This window comes from Halictus rubicundus, chromosome 2 (assembly GCF_050948215.1).
Source record: "Halictus rubicundus isolate RS-2024b chromosome 2, iyHalRubi1_principal, whole genome shotgun sequence".
In the NCBI taxonomy this organism is placed as follows: Eukaryota; Metazoa; Arthropoda; class Insecta; order Hymenoptera; family Halictidae; genus Halictus; species Halictus rubicundus.
Genome location: NC_135150.1, coordinates 4549084 through 4569939, shown reverse-complemented (window position 1 = coordinate 4569939; position 20856 = coordinate 4549084). Strand labels below are relative to the sequence as shown.

At 35.4% G+C, this 20856-nt stretch overlaps 2 protein-coding genes across 2 annotated transcripts in view; one reads left to right on the top strand and one right to left on the bottom strand.

The window, feature by feature from the left end:
• LOC143363973 (uncharacterized) overlaps nucleotides 1-20856 on the bottom strand; it is a 764268-nt gene that overhangs the window by 694309 nt on the left and 49103 nt on the right. The gene's annotated exons all lie outside the window — the stretch shown is intronic.
• On the top strand, nucleotides 391-19353 carry LOC143362230 (uncharacterized). Its single transcript, XM_076802224.1, has 3 exons — nucleotides 391-508; nucleotides 18353-18679; nucleotides 18776-19353. Exons 1-3 carry the CDS (start codon nucleotides 391-393, stop codon nucleotides 19195-19197), a joined length of 867 nt encoding a protein of 288 aa, XP_076658339.1. The 3' UTR covers nucleotides 19198-19353.

The window sequence follows — 20856 nt, the reverse complement described above, 5'->3', positions numbered from 1 at the left end:
ATGTTAAGGGTGTGCGGCCGATGGAAATTCCGTTACAGTGCGATTCACCAGAGTGGGGGTGCAAAGACACCCCCACCTATCAAAGACACAACTTTGTATAAAAGAGTACACAGACTGCAGTCGAAAGCTCACTCTCGTCAAAACAGTCAGGCACTAGGCCCTTAAAAATAAACAGCATTGCAAGTCCGCCCGGGATTCCATTCATTACTACCGAACACCAACCATCCTTCCCAAAGAATGATGCTTACTTTGATGCATAAGTTTACATAGAAGAAGATTATGTTTATTCAATGTTACTATTAAAAATTGGGTAATTCATATGCAAATAATCTAATACTTTTTCACGGCATGCATTAAATTATTATTGGCGGTGTAGTTAAACATTACCAAATGAAGAACTACGTATTGGAACAATCAAACTTTCATAGTAAGCCTTTTCCTGCTGTTTTTAAATGTTGCGATAGCTGGCTATACCCAGCCACCTGTAAGGTACACGAGGCGCACAAAGGTGAGTGTCTATAGTCAACTTCAATACATAGTAAGTGTCTGACGTTGGATGACTTCAGTCACCTTTAGTAATGAAAGGGTAAATGTCACGTTCTTCGAAGCTCCTTCAAATTTTAATTGCTGAATGAAGCTTCAAAAGTTGAGTCTACGCTATAACTGCCATGCCGGCTGCAAAGAAATTCATTACAGAGGGAGATCTTTCTCGTACTGCCTTATTTGCTTGCTCGAAATTCGATTACAATGGACGTTACAGGATCCATTCGTTTCATTACTGTCAGCATAAGGACGAGGAATGTTCAAATACCAGCGAACTGCATGCACTTTGACCTTTTAGGAATTTTTAACAAAAGTCGTTTTTAGGAACATGGCAAATATATGTATGCCAGTGTTAGACACTGTTGGGGAGCCCCTCAAACGCCTGTTTCCCCCACCAACCTTTCTATCCTACAGCGCGCACCTCTATCACGTTTGCTGGTGTCTCGTGTCTTCGTCAGTGCACGAGTTGAGGGAAAAAAGTTATCTTCTCTTTGCTAGTACCGGAGTATGCATGACAGAGATGAAACGAGTCATGTGACCGGGCCGCGGCAGAAGCATGGGGAATGCCATGGTAGAAGGGAAAGTTAGAGTGGGGACATAAGTCTTGATCTGGCGAGACTGTCTTAGTTGACCGTGCGTACCTTCGTAGCTATTAGCTACTAGCTACTCGCGACATGCGAAGCGAGTCCTTTCTCCATGGTAATGGTGCACAGTGGTCGATTTCCTCGGAAAATGGGATAAAAATGAAAATTGTTTTGTAATTTGATTTATTAATGTCTAATACGTACAATTGATAGGTTTCTTTTGTTTACTCTTATTTATAATTGATATAATTGGGTTTATAAAAGATTACTCAAATTTTCAAGATTACTTTTTTTCCTCCACCGAACTGAACATGTTCAAAATTGTTTAAAAAACTGAAAATGCAGGTCTAAAATATTACAATAATTCATATATTATTTAGACAACAGATACAATTTGCATTTAAGCCATTAGTGCATATTGCATTAGTGCATTATTGGTGCATATTTTCTTTGGAACGGCTCAGAATGAATTCTTTTTTGTTGCATATAATACAATATTCATTACTGCAACTGCAAAATTTAAAAGCAGCTCCGAATTTTTGCTGTTTGTTGACTTCTATAGACTAAAAGCCATACGCAAACGTACAATGAATCACAGTAATATTCAGACACTTTTAAAAGGACGATAACTTTTTTAATAATGGAACATGCGACTTGGATTTTTTTTTGGGAAGTTGGAACAATTAGTTTACTACATGACGTCAAACAGAAATTTTCAAAAAATTGCTATTGGTCAGAATTACAAAGAAAATACTAGAATTTGTTGTTTACAACTTTTTTATGTGTGCCCACATTGAAAATTTAAAAAATACATTTTGTAGACCTGTACCAATTATACATATTCTCAAAATTTCATCAAAATCAGTTGATGCGGAAAAAAACTGCAATTTTCTACGATTTTGATGAAATTTTCAGGATGTGTATCATTGACACAGATCTACAAAACCTATTTTTTAAATTTTCAATATAGGCCTACATAAAAAAAGTTGTAAACATCACCTTCTAATGTTTTCTCTGTAATTGTGACCAATTATTATTTACCGGACAAGGAAGATACAACTATTTACGAAGATTAAAAGGTATGTTTAATATTATTATTTAAGTGATATTCCCAATAAAGTGACTTCTTGGGCGATATTGATTTTTGTCTCCTTTTTTAAGGAAATCAATCACTTACGGCGCACAGTGGGCGAAAACGCGAAATCGGCACTTGAAAATGTAAAAATTTTTTTTTGTTTCAAAATAAATGAGTGATGCGAATGTTTTAAGAACATTTCAGAGGAAGCAAATCCGAAAAAATGTTGTTTATCCTCCTCCACGACCTACAGGAGTCCGACAAAGGTCGAGGAAAAAATTAAGAACGTGATATTGTCTCTTTTCACATGATTTTCTCAATATTCGAGTGCAATTTAAAAAAAAGCTATTAAGAATAGCTGAGTCGAGTTCAGACAATACGAAAGTTTACATCGTCTAGGATTCAAACGATTTTAAAACAAGTAATTGTTATTACATTTTGAAAATTATAGATTTTTCAGGTGAGCACAAGTTTTTCACCTGAATTTGAACTTTAAATATGCACATCTCAGCCGGAACCTAATAGAACTTAACACCGACTCTACTGTGATAAACTATGATTTGTTGACCAAACAATGCAAAAAAATTCATTTGCGACAACTTCCAACAAATCTACCAGAAATTACAGATTTACATCAGGCATATGAATGCAGAGGAACAGGTATATTAATTCCACATATTCTATAATTTGTTTAAAATCTATGTAATTACTAAACACCGTGCAAATTCAAATTGATTTTTATTGCAATTTGGAGCTATAAATGTTACCTTTTTACCTATTAAATTTCATTCGATTATCTCTAACGGTTTAGAAGTTATTATTTTAGAGCGCCAAAATGGCATTTTCGCTCACTGTGTGGCGGCGCTTATTGGAAGGGGACGCCATGGTGGTGACACGGACGGTTCAATTAAGGGCAGTCAATTTGGCCTTCACTGTCACGCTATGTTATCCTGTGCCTTTTTTCTAGACATTTTACGTATTAAATAAGTAAGTAATCAATTAAAAATGCATACCACCGTGTTTGTACATGTCTTTGCTACGTCTGTATAGAGCCTTTTTTCGATACGAACACTAAATCTCTCGAAATTAAGAGAATCTTTCAGCGGCAGCCATCTTGTGACGTCATACTTGCTTCAGAATTCTATACAGACGTAGATTGGACTTTTAGGAAACACAATTGACCACTTCTAAATTGCTCATTGCAATAACCCTTGCATACGTATATGGATTTCAAACCATGCCGGCCCCCTTAAGGAAAATGTGCCTAGCATTGATCTATGCGAAACATCTGCAGTCGCCCACGTTTCGATAAACTTAATTTGTCACTTGTAAATAAGTGAGAATTGTTTACAGTGGTTTCAGTACATTTAGTTCATCGACGGGTCGTGAAGTTATTTGAACTCGTACATTATTATTTGCTACTTTTCTCTATTATTTTGTAGTAGCATTTTATTGAGTCGTGTTCGATTATATAATCTTGCTAAGTTATGTAGCTATGTTGTGAGCTTTCGAATATTTTCGAGGTCTATCAATGTCCGATATTCCAAGTGACACGAGGAAATGCAATTCAAAAGAATTGGTATGACTCTTTTTGATGTAGCCGTCATTAAATAGAACCAAAAATTATAGTATCTGGTGAAATATTTAAATAATTTTATGTGATTCGGCGATGTGAAATCTTTTAAATTCTTTTATATCAAATGAATCGAGCGCACAGAAAATTATTTTCGATCGTACAATTATGACGAAATAACATTACAACTATTTTTGCAACTTTAGGTATATCTTGAGTTTTTACCAGCTTTGCATGCACTGTTTGGAACATTGTGCAATGGTACGCGTTCTCACTAAATACAATGTATAATAAGTACAGTGACTGTTCGATAAGTTGAAGACCTTTAACCCTTCTTCTATTAACAGCGACTATAGTCACCCAATGTTGAAGTTTCACTGTATACTAACTATATGTCTATAGCCACCTGTCAAAGTGTAGCATTCATAAATAGGTTCGGTCGAATCTGCTACTAGAGTTTATGAAAAAGATACATTAATTTAAAATAATTTGATTTGAAATCCAATAATTCGTATAATACAAGAAATGGCAGTGATGCTATAGTGATTCGCGACAAAACGTACCTTTTCTAACCGAAAACTGACACGTAATGAAATGGTTAATTAAGAACTTGAAACGTCCCGTGCATTATTCATACACACGTGCATTCCTATCCTTATGCCTGGCAGGGATCTATATGTATGTATATACCAGGTAGACATATGTTGTACTTCTTCGAAAGGGATGATGCTTAATGTCATTTGAAGTAACTTTTTCCTTTGCGCAAATGTTTTCCGCGGCTTTGTTAAAGGGTTATTAACGAATAACGCGGACCAATCAGAAGGCGACTACGGCAGACGGATTCCGGCACGGCGACAGGTCTCGCCGAGCGTGACATTGACATTGACCGAGCCGGAATCTGTCCGCTGTAGCCGCGTTCTAATTGGTCCGAGTTTTTCGTTAATAACTCCTTAACAAAGCCGCAGAGAACATTTTCGCACAGGAAAAATTTACTTCGAATGACTTCAGGAATCGCCCCTCTCAAAGAAGTACAACATTTTTGAGACACTCTTTATTTATGGAGTCGTATATGACTGCAACGACACGCATAAAGTCGAATAGCGAAGAGAGTGTGTATGTTATACTTCGCTCGATAAGTGTGGATCCCACCTCGAAAGTCCCGAATCGTCCACTTATCAGACGACCGTTATACCCCGTGTATATCTTTGAACTATTTCCTAATTTCGCCGACTGCGTTTCAAGACTGAAACCTTCTCCATGGTTTAAGCACCATACTGTTTGAAATACTTTAGTTTTACATATGCATAAGGTCCCATTTGGAGCGATCCCCTCGAATATCTCTGAAATTACACTGTCCAACACCAAAAAAATTTTGCAATACCTGTTGGGTGATTCTTATAGACTTTGTCATCCTAAAACCGAATCTGAAAGTAGAATTGCTCCATCACGCAACGTTTTCGAAAAATTTTGGTTTTTGTAAAAATGCCCGATTTTGATACGAAACGACGTGTTACGCAAAAACTAAATACGCGAGAAAGTTCAAATTTGAGTCAAGAGATAGAGGGGACTCTCCTCTACATATTCATATTGTCAATTATATTTTTATGTACTTCCTAATAGTTGTAAATGGTTGTTAAAGTTTGAAAATGTGCCGACGCGGGTACTTTGTACGCTCTATTTTTATATTTATATGAAAAATCCTTTATCTAGCAGGAATTTAGGAAAAACGTTACAAAGGAAAAGACTTATGTGCGGATGCTTGCTGATTACTGCTGGACACTTATTATTGAAAATCGGGATACCAGGAACAAACGTCAAGCAAGGCGGAAACATTTTTAATTTGTTTACATCAGAAATAGGTAAGTTTTTGTATTCAATTTTCTTTATTAAGCATTTCCACAATGAAATGTGAATATAACTCGTATTTTTATAATCTTTTGTAATGATTGGCACCCAAAAAGACAAAAAAAAAATGTATTTAATTAAGCATAGTAAGCAAAGACATACTTGAGTGGTACCAACGTCGACTACGCATAGCGACGGCCCTGGCGAGTCGCGAAAAGGCTGCAATGGCCGTCTGGCGCGAACGCGTCGCGCACACGCTGTCAATTAACATTTTCTGATCCTTCTCGTACATTAAGGGAACCAAATACTTTTCGTGAATGGTTTCTTTACCAGAAATGTCTGTAGAATGCATTCCTGTATAGTAAATTCCTGCTAGATAAAGGATTTTTCATATAAATATAAAAATAGAGCGTACAAAGTACCCGCGTCGGCACATTTTCAAACTTTAACAACCATTTACAACTATTAGGAAGTACATAAAAATATAATTGACAATATGAATATGTAGAGGAGAGTCCCCTCTATCTCTTGACTCAAATTTGAACTTTCTCGCGTATTTAGTTTTTGCGTAACACGTCGTTTCGTATCAAAATCGGGCATTTTTACAAAAACCAAAATTTTTCGAAAACGTTGCGTGATGGAGCAATTCTACTTTCAGATTCGGTTTTAGGATGACAAAGTCTATAAGAATCACCCAACAGGTATTGCAAAACTTGAAAAAAGTTTAATTTTGTTGGACAGTGTTATTAATGACATAGAAAAAGGTTTCAAATAAACGTTAAGTATATGATTTCGAGAGGGTCATAATTCTATGTTAAGGTATTTTTTGTAGGTGGAGGCGTAGAGGACATACGAAATTCACTTTCCATTTTTTTAGAAAAATCCATGTATTTTTTTAATTTGAATAAAAAATACATTTTCTGAAATATTATAGGAACTAGATCGCAAACGACGACCGTAGTCACCTAAAAAATTTGTGAAAAACTCTAACTAATAGAAAAACAGCTAACGATATCTAATAACGTACTATGCTATAAAATATTATAAAAGTATATGTTATTAGTTATCATCTACAAAATAAACTTGAATACCTCACTCCGCACGAGATGGAAAAGTATTATGAATTTAATAATTATCGTTAAACGGCAACAAAAATCTAAAAATGCGTATATTCTATTCATACAAATGGACTATAAATGGGATAAAAATTCTTTTAAAAACCTTAATTAGTCAAATGACTTCTCCTAAAACTTTCTTGTGCCACTAAATTTCTCATTTGAAAACACACAATTTAAAACATACTTACCGCCTAAGTTATTCTAGTTCCAAACCAATTTACTTCAGTTCCTCAATTTACCTCTAGTTCCCGAGATATCTCAAAAATTTTATTTTTACCCGCAACTTTGAGGGTTATTTTCATTCCTTCATTGTAGTCGATGATCAATAAAAAGTGTGTGCCAAATATTTTTCTAAGGAATATTGCCCACCTTTTCTTCAAAATCGACATGCGCAAAATGTATCCAATAAGTATTTAGATACTATATATATTTCCGATTCTTGTAAAATTTTCAATATTTAAATTGCGATAATTTCGTATAAACAAATAGTACAACCATAAATCTGGACTTGTTTTGAAGCTAGAAACCTTTACTTTCACGAAGCAATGTTCATTTTCCTCTAAGATGTTTTTACATGATTTGGAGTAGGTGGGAAACTGAAGACCCATATTTCCTAAAAAATGCTGCAAATACAAACGTCTTTCAAAAGTTTCAAAAATTGTTCTCGTAAACGATAGTGCCACAGATTTGAAGATTGGAGCCTCCTCTTCAAAACGGCTTCTTAAATTTTGATCGAACAAAAATGAGGGACAAGTATGGTCGTGTAAAGCCCTCATGGTGAAAGTTATATGTATTACTGTAAAATTAATTTTTAGGAAAGCTTCAGTTATTAATCTATGGTGGTGTCAGTCACAAAACTTTTTCGAACTTTTCACAGATGCTTAAATGTATAGCATTTTCGAGAAAAAATACGTCTTCAATTTGTCGCCCGCTACATCATGAAAACAAATCTTCGAATAAAATGAAAAATAGCTTTAAAGTAAGTGAAAATGTATTATCGTGCGATCATTTTTCACAAAATTATCACAGTTTAAATATAAGCAATTTTTCGAGAATCGAGTACTTAGTGTTCAAATACTTCTTGAATTCACTGTATATTCCAGTTGGTAGTTAAACTTCACTTTGGCAAACCAGAAAGTTTTATCCCTTTTTATATAATCCTGTAGATTTTTATGTATATGTAATCCACGTTTTAATGTCAGGGATTCACTGGTTATGCGTGTTTAAATTTCAGCGATTTAAAGTGTTTTCGAGAGGTAAGGCCGCCGCCATGTAACGTAAGTAACAAAGTGTGGCAAAGCTAACATTTTTCAAGAAAGCCCTCAAAATGTGGGTGGCTTTATGGAAACTTCGAAAAGTGTCTTGCCTTTGCACTGCGTGGGCACAACGGAATGTGCGTAGAACGCAACGCTGGTATGTAAACTCGCTCTCCGTGTGGATTTACAGTATCCATTTTTCCACAGAATGATCGATAATGATCGAAACGTCGATGTAAGAAAAGTTCGCCATTGAATCATACTAACATCCCTTCGGTCGTCCCCGTTCACCGGCGCATTTACATTTGGGATTTGTCAAGGAACGAGAAAAGAAACTTAAATCGATACAGCAGAAACTTCTTTCGTGCAAAGCGAGCGTTCGCCCCCTGTGGGAATAGACTACTCTTGAAGATGCTACGATGGGAAAAAATTTGATCGGCAGAAATCAGATTCCAGCGATACTGGACGCGCTCTGGGACGAAAATCGTCAATATCAGAGCTAACGAGGATCTGACGTTCATGTGAACGCTCACCTCGCTATCGACGAAATAAAAGGTCAAGTAAAAAGGTCATCCAATATCTAAAAGGACATTCCACTGTAACTTTAGTGTACGAGGTACATATTTTTAAAAAGAAACGGGAATTTCCGAATGAGTGATGTGAGTTATCGAATGAGATAATTTTTTTCTAGGTTTCTACAACTGTAAGTGATGCATGTACATATCAATTAATAATAAATAAATAAATAATTGGAACTGCAAAACGACTCCATTTCAAACAGTATCCTCGGTAGATACTCTTGATTTTTCGGAAATAACAGAAGTAGATTTAAAAATTCTTTTCACGGAATCTTACCAATTTTCACAAGCAATATCATATCTAGCGGAAATCGTGGACGAACACAATAATATAAATATTAATTTATTGCCTAATGAAAGAAAATAATATCATTAAATTCGAAGTAAAATCGGAGTAATATAAATAAAAGTTAGTTAAAAATGTTACCTCAATATTTTTAAAACATTAAAAAAATATTGTTAAAATCACATGAATAAACCATATCAGAAATTGAAAAAATAAAAATGATGTATGGAAAAAAAACTTTTCCAACGACGGGATTCGAACCCCAGCGTATCCGCTCCGTAGTCCGACGCCTAAACCGATGTGCCAACCGGCGAAGTTGTAAACGTTACGAACATTCTGGTATACACCGCACAAAATACAATTCATTTTTTCTCTTAAAACATTTCTTAGGACAAACACTTACTTGTTTCAATGTAATAATGTTTAAAATGACTTAATATATACCTGCGGTAAAACCAACAAGTTTAACTTTCCTCCTAATAGCAGAAACGGTGAAAAAATTCGGTTTTTCTTGTTGTTGACAAGGACTTGCCACAACAAAAAATCTAAAAAAAAATTGACGACACTGCCTATTATGGTACTTTATCGGGGCACTAAACAGCAAAATAGCATGTTTTCATATTTTTGAGAAATGTACATTTTTCCGATTTTTTTGAGGTTTTTCATTTTTTACGACCACAGTTTGCAAGAAAAAAATCTGAAAAAATTCTCAAAAATCTGTCTTAGGATCCAAAATATGCCACATTTTTCAGAATTTTAGGAAACATCAGAGTGTGGGAAATGCGCGGAAAAGCGCGAAATCTAATTTACCCTGTAACTACCCTCACGGGCAAGATAGGGGGTTGAAATTTTGCTCAGAGGGGTTTTTCTGGGTTAGCTTTCGAATGGTTCATTAATCATTGAAAAACCTCTAAGGGCAGTTTTGACCATCTTAATCGGCTAGGCCCTTTTCCGTAAAAACGAATTTAAGTGCAGTGAAGTGTTGGAAATGATGGTTAAACTGATTTTGGATTATTGGCTTATTGATTAGTGACTTGGTTATTTAATTGTCGTGAATACGTGTTTCGCTTGTTAAGTATTTAAAACAGTAAAAAGATATTAATTACTCTGAGACCAATGTTTTAAAAACATCGCAGTAGTATGTTTTCCATCATGAAGAGTATAACGAAAATCTTATAAGAAAACATATTAAAATTACATCCGCCACTAATACATATAAATACAAGGTATACAGTTTTCTTTATCGGTGGCAGTTCAGTATGGCGACAACATTCGGTGGGGTGGGTGGTAGAGGTGAATGGTAAGAGGGAGGGAGGTAATACGAAACCGAAAGAATTTTTATGAGCAAATGAACGGTTCCCGAAATATTAGCAAAAAATTGCTACTGCTACTGCATCGGAATCTTACAGATGCTTGTACATCCTTGGCAATGCATGCGTCGGCATGGTGCCACCGCTTATCTACTGCTTCCGCACACACACTGGCATGGCGGTCGGTTCGAATTTTGGTAAACTTGTCGACGAGCCACTTCTTCACACGGATTTTGATGACATTGAAATATGTCACCAAGGTCAATGTGCTGAACAACTTTTTCCTTTTTCCTATACATGTAACCAGCCAACAGTGGGCGGAAATCGCCAAATGTGGCCAAAATGGAAAGGAGTATTCCAATTTAGTTCAAAATTGAATACGTTGTTAAGGAATTTAAACGTTACAATAAACAAAATAATAATTTATTACTATGCTAACAAACCTATCCCCACCTCACAGCCTCGCCTGTAGGCCCAATGTTTTGACGTCGAACGTCACACGCTATATAGTATGTATGACCGCTGTAGCCAATATTTCGAATACAACCGAAAATGCGTGTGAAACGAGGCCTGCCTCTTCCACTCTGAACCAATCGGCCGCGCATACGTATCTAGATACGTCACCGCAGTCTTGCCAGGGAACCTTCTTCTCAGCTTCGCATTAATACAATGTCATCACTTCGAACCCATACGAAATGGCGTCTTGCTACCCCCTACAATCGCGTTGTAGTAGGCGGTAACAGTTTAATATCTTAGCTATAACCCACAGTTTACGTCGAATGTCATGGAATTAATCACAAGGAAATTTCTTGGTAAAAATAGTATCTATTGTTATGTTTTCCGAGTAGGAGGTGCGATATTATGATTTAGTATGACGAAGTCAGTTCCAGCACGTGTTGACCGTGTGTTTTCCTTCGTGTTTTCGTCGGACGGTGGTCATAAAGTAATTAAAACTCGTCGTAGAAACGAATTTGTACGCTACCCTCATTTTTCGAGTTGACCAACATCTGACCTTGCCCGTCATAAAATTGATGGCTTAGGCTAACCGAACGGTACAACACCTTCTATCTGCATTTTATCGCCCTGCGCACCATACCTAAGCAGTTAATTTTGCTTGTAAATCAAAAACACATATTGCTATTGAGTCATTGGGAAACAAGAATGGACAGGTTACCTGAAAGATGGCAACAAGTCCTTACAAATAATGGAAATTATATCATTGAATAATATTAAACACATGTATTTTTATAAATTGATTCAAATGTTTTCTTTAAAATACGGCAGAATTTCCCTCCAATCTAATATATTTTTATAACAGTTTCAAGTACCCAATATTTGCAATTTTTGATGTTCCGCGAATTAAAAAACGGAATTTCAAACAGGAAGAATCGTAGAATACGACCATATTTTTAAAAATATTTTTACGCTTTAACCGGTGATAAAATTTGCAGAACAAAGATGTTTCCAATATATTTCCATTAAGAAATTACATTTGCGTATAACATGATAAATTATTTAAGAAGTATTTTATATGTATAATTTACGTATGATAAAATACATATAAGGATCTGTGATGCTGTTTCACTAAATGCCAGGAACGTTTCCTACTTCCATGGTGTTGTAAAGGAGAGATACGGATATTTTACGTAAGGAGCTGTGGAGCCACTAAAAACATATTTTTGTGCCATGCACAGCAGGAAACTGTCAACGCGCTCTCGAAAGGCCATCTGGAGAAGGCCCGAGAGGCCAGAGAAGAAATTCGGTTCCAAAGTGTGACACGGTTGCCGGCTCCTAACCGCTAGGACCAAAACCAGGGTTGTAATGTTGAGCCGGCCGGACTGACCTGCGAGGTATGCATTGACCTTTAACCTTTTTAATTGAGAGTCTGGTGATTGAAGGTCTGATCTAGACACTGAGTTTCTAGAGATTGACTTTTGATGACATTTGTTTCTAGATTTTATAATCTAAGGAAACGGAAAACTAGTAGGCTAGAAAACTAGTGCTATGACCCAGGTAATTTAGATACCTATACTGAGTAGGTGATTGAAGCACATGTAAGCCAGCGAGCCTATCATAAACAGAAAAGGCCATCACTGACGTAAGCAATTCCCTATTGTGCGGAACTTCTGCGATTACTTCGATGGCAGTAGGTTCAACGGCAATGAGCCCATAAAATTGTTAACCTACCGGTAGGCGGGGGGAAGGGCTTTAAGCCTTCTGTCTGTGATACGTCACACAGTGGTGCCAAATGGCCAAAAAGTGGCAAAAAATCTGTAAAAACGAAACTATCCCACGTATATGTTTGAAAATTTGCAGAGAGATTGCCACAGGTACAAAGCTTATTTGACAAAAAAAATTTTTTAAAAAGTTGTTAAACATTAAGTAATATAATTCTTGGAAATTTTGAAAGTTAATATGTATTGAAACTTAAATTGTGGCGAAAGGGTCTCGAAGGGTCTCATGATTTTTTGCATAAAATTAGATCAATATTACACCTTGCCAAAACGTTCAGTGCCAGACCAAAATCTATTAAAGGATTTGTTGTATGCTTCCATAAATAAACAATGGGCAGAAAACAGAGATTTCCGATTAGCCTATATTACTTAATGTTTAACAACTTTTTAAAAAAATTTTTTTGCCAAATAAGCTTTGTACCTGTGGCAATCTCTCTGCAAATTTTCAAACATATACGTGGGATAGTTTCGTTTTTACAGATTTTTTGCCGCTTTTTGGCCATTTAGCACCACTGTGCGTCGTGTTATAGACGCGTATCTACAGTGGCGGACAAAAGAAAGTTTGAATAGTAATCTATACGATCACTACCACAAAATGTACAAACTGAAATTTCATTTTAACCTTTTGGGGACGACGATTGTCCGTTTGCTTCTATACGATCGACGTTATATGATGTTACAGATGTTACAATAATCTTTTTATGATTGGGACTGTTTGATGCTTTTCCTAGATATCTTAATGCTCAAATATTGGCTACAAAAGAATAACATTCTATTTCATTTTAATGGAAGGGGAGAACATTTATATGTAGTAGATTTTGTTTGAAGTGTTTTGAAGTGTTTCCAAAATAATACTTTCTTTGTGAGTAACAGCACTTAAAGGAATATGATCATCTAAAATTGTCCAGAGATTTTAGATGAGATTCAGATCCGGCGATTGCGGCTCATTCTCGAGTTCTTAAATTCTTTCTTCCTCGAAAAAATTGGGTGCGACCTTTGTAGTGTACTTGGGGTCGATATTTTGCTGAAAGATAAACGACCCGAATCAATTCTATTATTCTTATTCAACTGTGTAATTAATGGCTACAGATATTAGCTACAGTCAATATATTCACAGACATAAGGAGAAATATCGACAAATATGTACTATGTAATTGTTAATTGATCAGAATCATGGAGAAAATGGTAAAGGTCACTTTTCAAAACTTTTTATCTGGGCCTATATTAAAAATTTAAAAACTGCGTTTGGTAAATAAAAAATTTGACCTTGGAAAACTCGGTCGAGGGCAATTTTGCACGCAATTTTTGAACAGATCTCCACTGAACTAAGGTTTAAATGGCAACATTAAAAAATTTGCGTATTTAAAATTTCAAATAGCTATCTGATTACGCAAATAAAATGAAGAATTGTATACATATTTTTAACCCATTCATACACAAAGTGCAAAAACTAGTAGAATATAAAACAAAATACTATATAAAATAAATGTATGATATTATTTTTTCTTTAAATAGAAATACAACACAAAATATGTATTTGAAATACTGTCAGGTTTCATTATTTCAACACAGAGTACAGGTATTATATGACATTGGTTATCCAACATTACAAATTTTCACTACATTTTCACATAATTCAAATGAATTTCAATTTTGGTGGTTGTGATATTGTTCTTCAACTCATTAACTGTTCTTGAGTTATTGCAGAGCCTGTTTTTCGAAACACCTCAAGGAAGGGAAATTGCACAATCTTGCGTAGTAACCAATTAAGGTCTCCTTAATTAAAACAAGTTTGAACAGGATTTCAAAGTTCATAATAAAGTTCAACGATTTCTATACGTTGCTGCACTGTATATACATATGTATAGTGTTCCATGTTGACTATAATTTCTAACAATGTCAGTAAAAATGTTATAAAGTTATTCAACTTATATGAATTATTGAAGATATTTTATAGTTGCATAGTGCAATACGTTTACCTTGTTAGCAAAAATTTTTGGTATTTGTGTCAGCAAGTGACTCTGACAAGTCGTACTGATATTTAAAATTTTATATAATATATAATTAATAAGTCATCATACATACATTATTTCTTTAGAATATTAAAACAAAATGTCCTTCTAAAGATGATGTCAATGTTGGCAACTTTCACTCTCTCACCATGAATGTTCTTGTTATTATAAGTAAACATTTTCATATGTTTACGATTTCTATAGAGAGTCTCTATACGATTTCTATACGAAATCTACAATATATTGATATTGTCGCTGAATAATTATATGTCTATAAAATTGAAAATCTGTTTTCCTTACAATAAATTAATTAGTAAAATTAGAAGATAATTCAGCGACAAACAGGAAAGTATTTAAGCGCACGTAAAAAACATGTTTATTATATATGGCACACTACATATGTACACGGCGATATTGGTAAGTGTGTCGTCTGAATTACACGTAAACTGTTTTGCTATATGAAAAAATGGTTCGAACAAAAGTTATATGGTTTCAAGAGTAGCGTACAATCTAATAACTAGTTTTTCTGTTTTGATTATTTATCGAGATGCAATGATCACCTTGAGTTTCTTTATTATGAAGAATAAACATTACAAAGTGTATCACTGCACTTATCGACCGAATACGCAAATGTATTAACTGTAGGGGTGTGCAGGTACCCGAGCCTCAGGTCGGGTCTGGTGGGGATCCCGAAAGGGTCTAGGGGGATAAGACAGGTCTAGCGGCCCCGGCGGGAATTTTATTGGTATTGTGTAGAAAACCATCATTTTAGGTTGAAAAACAATCCCCTAAAATTTTAAGTCGCTAACCCTTCATTTAAGGGTGATATGAGGGTAAACACCCTCAACTTTAACATTTTTTTTCTCGTTTGTTAATTAAGATATTGAGATGAAATAAAATCGAAAATATTCGAACTTACTTCCTTCATATCATATATTTTTTTCATAATTGTAATTAAATTATTAAGACTAGAAAAAAATTATTTAATTTTTAATTTTTTTTTAGGCGTGGGGGTAGCAAGCAACTCTTCGAGTGACCACTTCCAAAAAATTCAAGAACAATGTTCTGTTACCTATCTAATACGTACAAAAGTTTCAAGATCGTCGGATTGGTGGAACATAGTTAAATATTGAAAACCAAATGAAATTACGGTATTATAAAGTAGGGATAGTACTATTGGTGGTACATTTGATTAATGATAATATGTATTTATTATTGATTCTAAGATACTCTGGCTACGATTCTCAGCGTGGCACTCTTAAGGCTCGTACAGACCTGAACATTTCGACGAACATTGCGCCGAACATCGCGCCGAACATCGCGCCGAACAGCGTCCGAAACGCAAAATCGCGTCGAAATGAATGTCGACTTTGTTTCGTTCGCTGTTCGGCGCAATGTTCGTCGAAATGTTCAGGTCTGTACGAGGCCTTACACTCATTCGGTTTCTCTGCGACTTCCACTTAAAAGTCCCCAACACTCGCTCGGTCTTGAACCCAAAATCACAAACACCCGCTGCATCGCGCTCGACTGTGAAACAAGCATTAATTATATTTTTATTTAAACTTAGAAGTGGCAGTTCTAAGGTAATTATTAAAAATATATTCGGTCTGCAACATGAACAACAAGTGTCCGGATATTTCCATCAAATAATTAACGCATTTGAAAAGGATGTTTTGGGAAATCACTTCGGAATAAATACAAAATCCAGAGCCGATCTCATTTTAAATGAAACAGCGTACGCACCAAGGAAACTTTTTGAAATAAAAGATTCTGAATTAGTAGTAATTTTTGAAGGAACATATGTTAGACACGAGAAAAGTAAAAATAATGTATATCGAAGGAAATCATATTCTGGACAGAAGAAAACATCATTATGTAAACCGTTTACAATTTGCACAACAAATCGATATATTATTGACACGGCAGGACCATTTAATGGTACCATGAATGATGCGTCAATCATGAAAATCTTATTAGTAGATCCTAACGGAATAAGTTCACTTTTACAACCCAATGATTTTTGCGTTGTGGACCGTGGTTTTCGAGATGTTGTCGAGCATATGAAAAATAGAGGATATAATGTTTTAATGCCAGCTTGTAAAGGAAATCGAGCACAATTGATAACAGCAGAAGCAAATTCATCACGCTTCGTAACAAAAATAAGATGGATTGTTGAAGCTGTCCATGGCGATATTGCACAGAAATATCGTTTATTACACCACAAAATAGACAATAAACTTCTACCATGTCTTAAATCATTGTGTCGAATAGCATCCTTTCTACACAATGAATTTGGTAAAAGATTAGATACAGATCCAGAAATAGATTTAATTATTGATTATATGAAGAATCAACGGATAAAAACAAACGCTTCAGGAACTAGTAGAAGGGAAAAAATTAAATCGCCGTAGAAAACCATTTACACGAATGACTGCCAACGTTGTAATGGATTTTCCAGAAATGACTGAGAAAGATTTGAAAATCTTATTCACAGGTAACATACTTTCTTGCATATGTATAACATTATCACATATAAAACTATATGCTACTTATGTAATATTATGTACAGGTACCTCAATTAACCCAGGCGGTATGCTATCTAGCGGAGTTAATGAGGAATGATGATATTTTAAATATGGAATATTTAAAGGAAACTAAAAATATTATAAGGGTGAAAGTTCATTCGAGGCATATTAATCGCAAAAGTTATCAATGCTACATTGAATATGTACCACATGCGATTAGTTATACCGGAATTACACGATATACACGCGACTGTGCTAATGGCAACAGAACAGTAGGTTGCTGCTCCCATGTCGCTACCATTATTTACTATTTATCTCATGGGCGATTTAAATCGAAAATTGTAAAACCAGCGGAGATATTAACCAATATATTTGATACGACACATACTGTACCAGTAATTGAGGAAAATAGTGACGAAGATTGAATAAATCTATATTATGATTCCTAAACTTTTCTTTTACACCTACATAATGTCTATTTATATTGCAAATTCGGGAAGACAGGAATAGAATATAATACGATGCGAATAATTGATCAAGGAGGGACATAATCTCCTGATAAGAATTATTAATTAATAATTAGTCGTAAGAAACAGTGCACTACACATTATACTATTATAATGGCGTAATTTCATTTGTTCTTCAATATTTAACTATGTTCCACCAATCCGACGATCTTGAAACTTTTGTACGTATTAGATAGGTAACAGAACATTGTTCTTGAATTTTTTGGAAGTGGTCACTCGAAGGGTTGCTTGCCACCCCCACGCCTAAAAAAAAATTAAAAATTAAATAATTTTTTTCTAGTCTTAATAATTTAATTACAATTATGAAAAAAATATATGATATGAAGGAAGTAAGTTCGAATATTTTCGATTTTATTTCATCTCAATATCTTAATTAACAACCGAGAAAAAAATGTTAAAGTTGAGGGTGATTACCCTCATATCACCCTTAAATGAAGGGTTAGCGACTTAAAATTTTAGGGGATTGTTTTTCAACCTAAAATGATGGTTTTCCACACAATACCAATAAAATTCCCGCCGGGGCCGCTAGACCTGTTTTATCTCCCTAGACCCAAAGTTTGTAAACTTCGGGTTCCCGCGACCTCGAGTACCCGAAGTGGCATTCGGGTTGGGTCGAGTCGGGGTCAAAGCTACAGTTGAGGCAAGTCTGATACCCAAAAGTTTGTATTCACATAAGTACGATGCTGCTTCATAATTTTTCAGACGTATTTTGCATTTTAACTGGCAGGTTCAGAATGATTTTCATATTTTTAGTGTAATCAGTTATTAAATTCCACAAGGAATCATTTTTTAAATATACTGTGCGAAATTGTAGTGTTTTATTTGGAATTTGCGTACAGAAAATATAATTGCTCTACTTTTTCCGATACAAGTCTTGTTTTCGTAGCTGTAACGACTCGTGACTCGGCCCGACCCGACTCGATCCAAAGCAGTACATCTAGGAATGGATCTAGGAATGGAGTACTGGTCTCAAGAAGAGCAGACGGAACCTTAGGACATCAGGTATACCGGAAACCCACCCACACCGACAGATATCTGAACGCGGCCTCACACCACCCCCCTACACAGAAAGACTCGGTCATCTCCTGGCTAGTCAATCGGGCTCTCAAAATCTGTGAAACTGGCGGAGCTGGATCATGTGAAGAATGTATTGGTATGCAACGGCTTCTCCGTCCGAAGAATCCAACAGACAATCGAGAGGCTCCAACACCGAGTACCATCTTCACAGGACCCAAAAGACGAATACCTCGGTTTTAGTTTTCTCCCCTACATCGCTGGCACCACAGATCACAATTCCAAACGCCTCAAGAAAGAAAGGATCAAAACGATTTTCAAGGCAGAGAGGAAAATTGGACAAATTCTCACCTCCCCTGCTCATGCGGCAAAGTATACATCGGGGAAACTGGGAGGAGTGTGAGTACACGTCTCACCGAACATGATCGGTGGCTCAGACTAAAATACACCCAGTCTGCAGTGGCAGAACATCACTTAGCCACTGGGCACACGATTATGTTGGAGGAAACGAAGTTGGTATTCAGATTCAAGGAATATTTTCCACGCAAATATAGGGAATCCATTGAGATCCTTAAACACCCTGACAACATCAACAGGAACACGGGATACCAACTCAACCCCATCTGGCACTCCCTCCTGCCATTTTTTAATTGTCCAGCTGAACAATTAAAAACTACTGGTCAGCACCGTTCCGGAACATTGACCAGCCCTATATAAACTCAGTTTTCCTTGACACTCGCCAGTATCAGAGTGTCTTCACCCCTGATGAAGCCAGCTGTAATAATGGCGAAACGTGGGGAACAAATTCCTTTTGGACACTGCTCTCTCCCGAAAGCCACTCCACATGTGTACATTCCAGGCCGTGAAAGCATCAAATCTACAATTAATTTATGTGTCTATATCTCGTGCTACCATCTCAGAAATTAAAATTTCGCAACAATCTCTTAAATATGTATGTCATTAATTTCTTTTAATCTGAAATAAAATTCTATGTTTCTATGTTTATAGACATACAATAAATGTCAGTCTTTTGTTTTTATCAATATTAAGTTAATAATATTCAGTTCTAATCAATGTGGCTGAAACAAATCTAAATCATAAGGTAAGGAAAAGGAACACTAAGGTAATTTATGTTTTCTTAAGGTCAGACTATACAAGACGGGTAATAGATCAGGGTGTAGGATTTAAGGTGGCCGGCATGGACTTGACCTTGACTGTCACGTTATGGTCCTCGAACGGTCAGTAGGGAAAACTGATTATGGAATGGTTAAAATTTTCTGTGTCGAACTACATAAAAAACTACGGTGAAAAAGAATATATAAAATGTCGACTGAGGATGGTAAGAAGATTGAACATTAGCGGAAGAGAGAAACGAAAATTGAGAGAGAAAGCTAGCGACTAGACCTGGTTGCCACATTTCATCCTTCTCCTCACTGTTGCCATGTCATCAAACCCGTAAATGTACAAGCGTTTCGTGAAACTGATTCCTGTCTTATGAGCCCGATTCAGCCGACCAACACATTTGAAGCAACATAACTTTTTAAAAATTAGATCAAATGACTTGAATTTTATTGAGAAGTTAGAAGGATTAGTTTATTAGGCGAAGTGTAAAAAATTTGAATCGGTCGGAATCGCAAAAGAAATAGTAAAAGTTGCTTTTTTCAGCTTTTTTATCTGAGCCTGTATTGAAAATTTAAAGAATGTATTTGATTCGCTCGAATAAATTATATCCATGCTGAAAATTTCAGCGATATTGGTTAATTCGTTTACGAGTTATAAAGATTAAAAGTGCGATTTTAAGTCGAAAATCGTGAAAAACGGCAATTTTTCCACTTTTAAGTGTTTATAACTCGTAAACGAATTAACCAATATCGGTGAAATTTTCAGCATGGATATAATTTATTCAAGCGAATCAAATACATTTTTTAAATTTTCAATACAGGCTCAGATAAAAAAGCTAAAAAAACCAACTTTTACTATTTCTTTTGCGATTCCGACCAATTCAAACTTTTTTCAAAAATTGTTTACACCTCGTCTAATAAACTAATCCTTTTAACTTCTCAATAAAATTCAAGTCATTTGATCTAATTTTTAAAAAGTTATGTTGCTTCAAATAGTGTAGACTCAGTTTTGCTCGTTAGTGTATATATATACAGGGTGTCCCACGTAACGGTTTTCACGATTTTTTAAGTACTTGCGATAATCTGACAAAAAATATTTTCAACAAAAGTTGATCAGTATAGTATTGTCAAGATCAACTTCGTTTTTTTAAATGGAATGTCCGATTTTTTATACCATAGATCGATAGAGTATCAAAATCTGAGTATAAAAGCGTTGACCTTCATATGTCCTAAACCTAATAGTTAACGAGATATT

Coding starts and splice junctions, on each gene's coding strand:
- LOC143362230 (XM_076802224.1), top strand. CDS start 391: ATGAAGAACTACGTATTGGAACAATCAAACTTTCATAGTAAGCCTTTT. Junction 509..18,352: donor GGTACACGAGGCGCACAAAG/GTGAGTGTCTAT, acceptor TTGTTTTCGTAG/CTGTAACGACTCGTGACTCG. Junction 18,680..18,775: donor TCGAGAGGCTCCAACACCGA/GTACCATCTTCA, acceptor AAACGCCTCAAG/AAAGAAAGGATCAAAACGAT.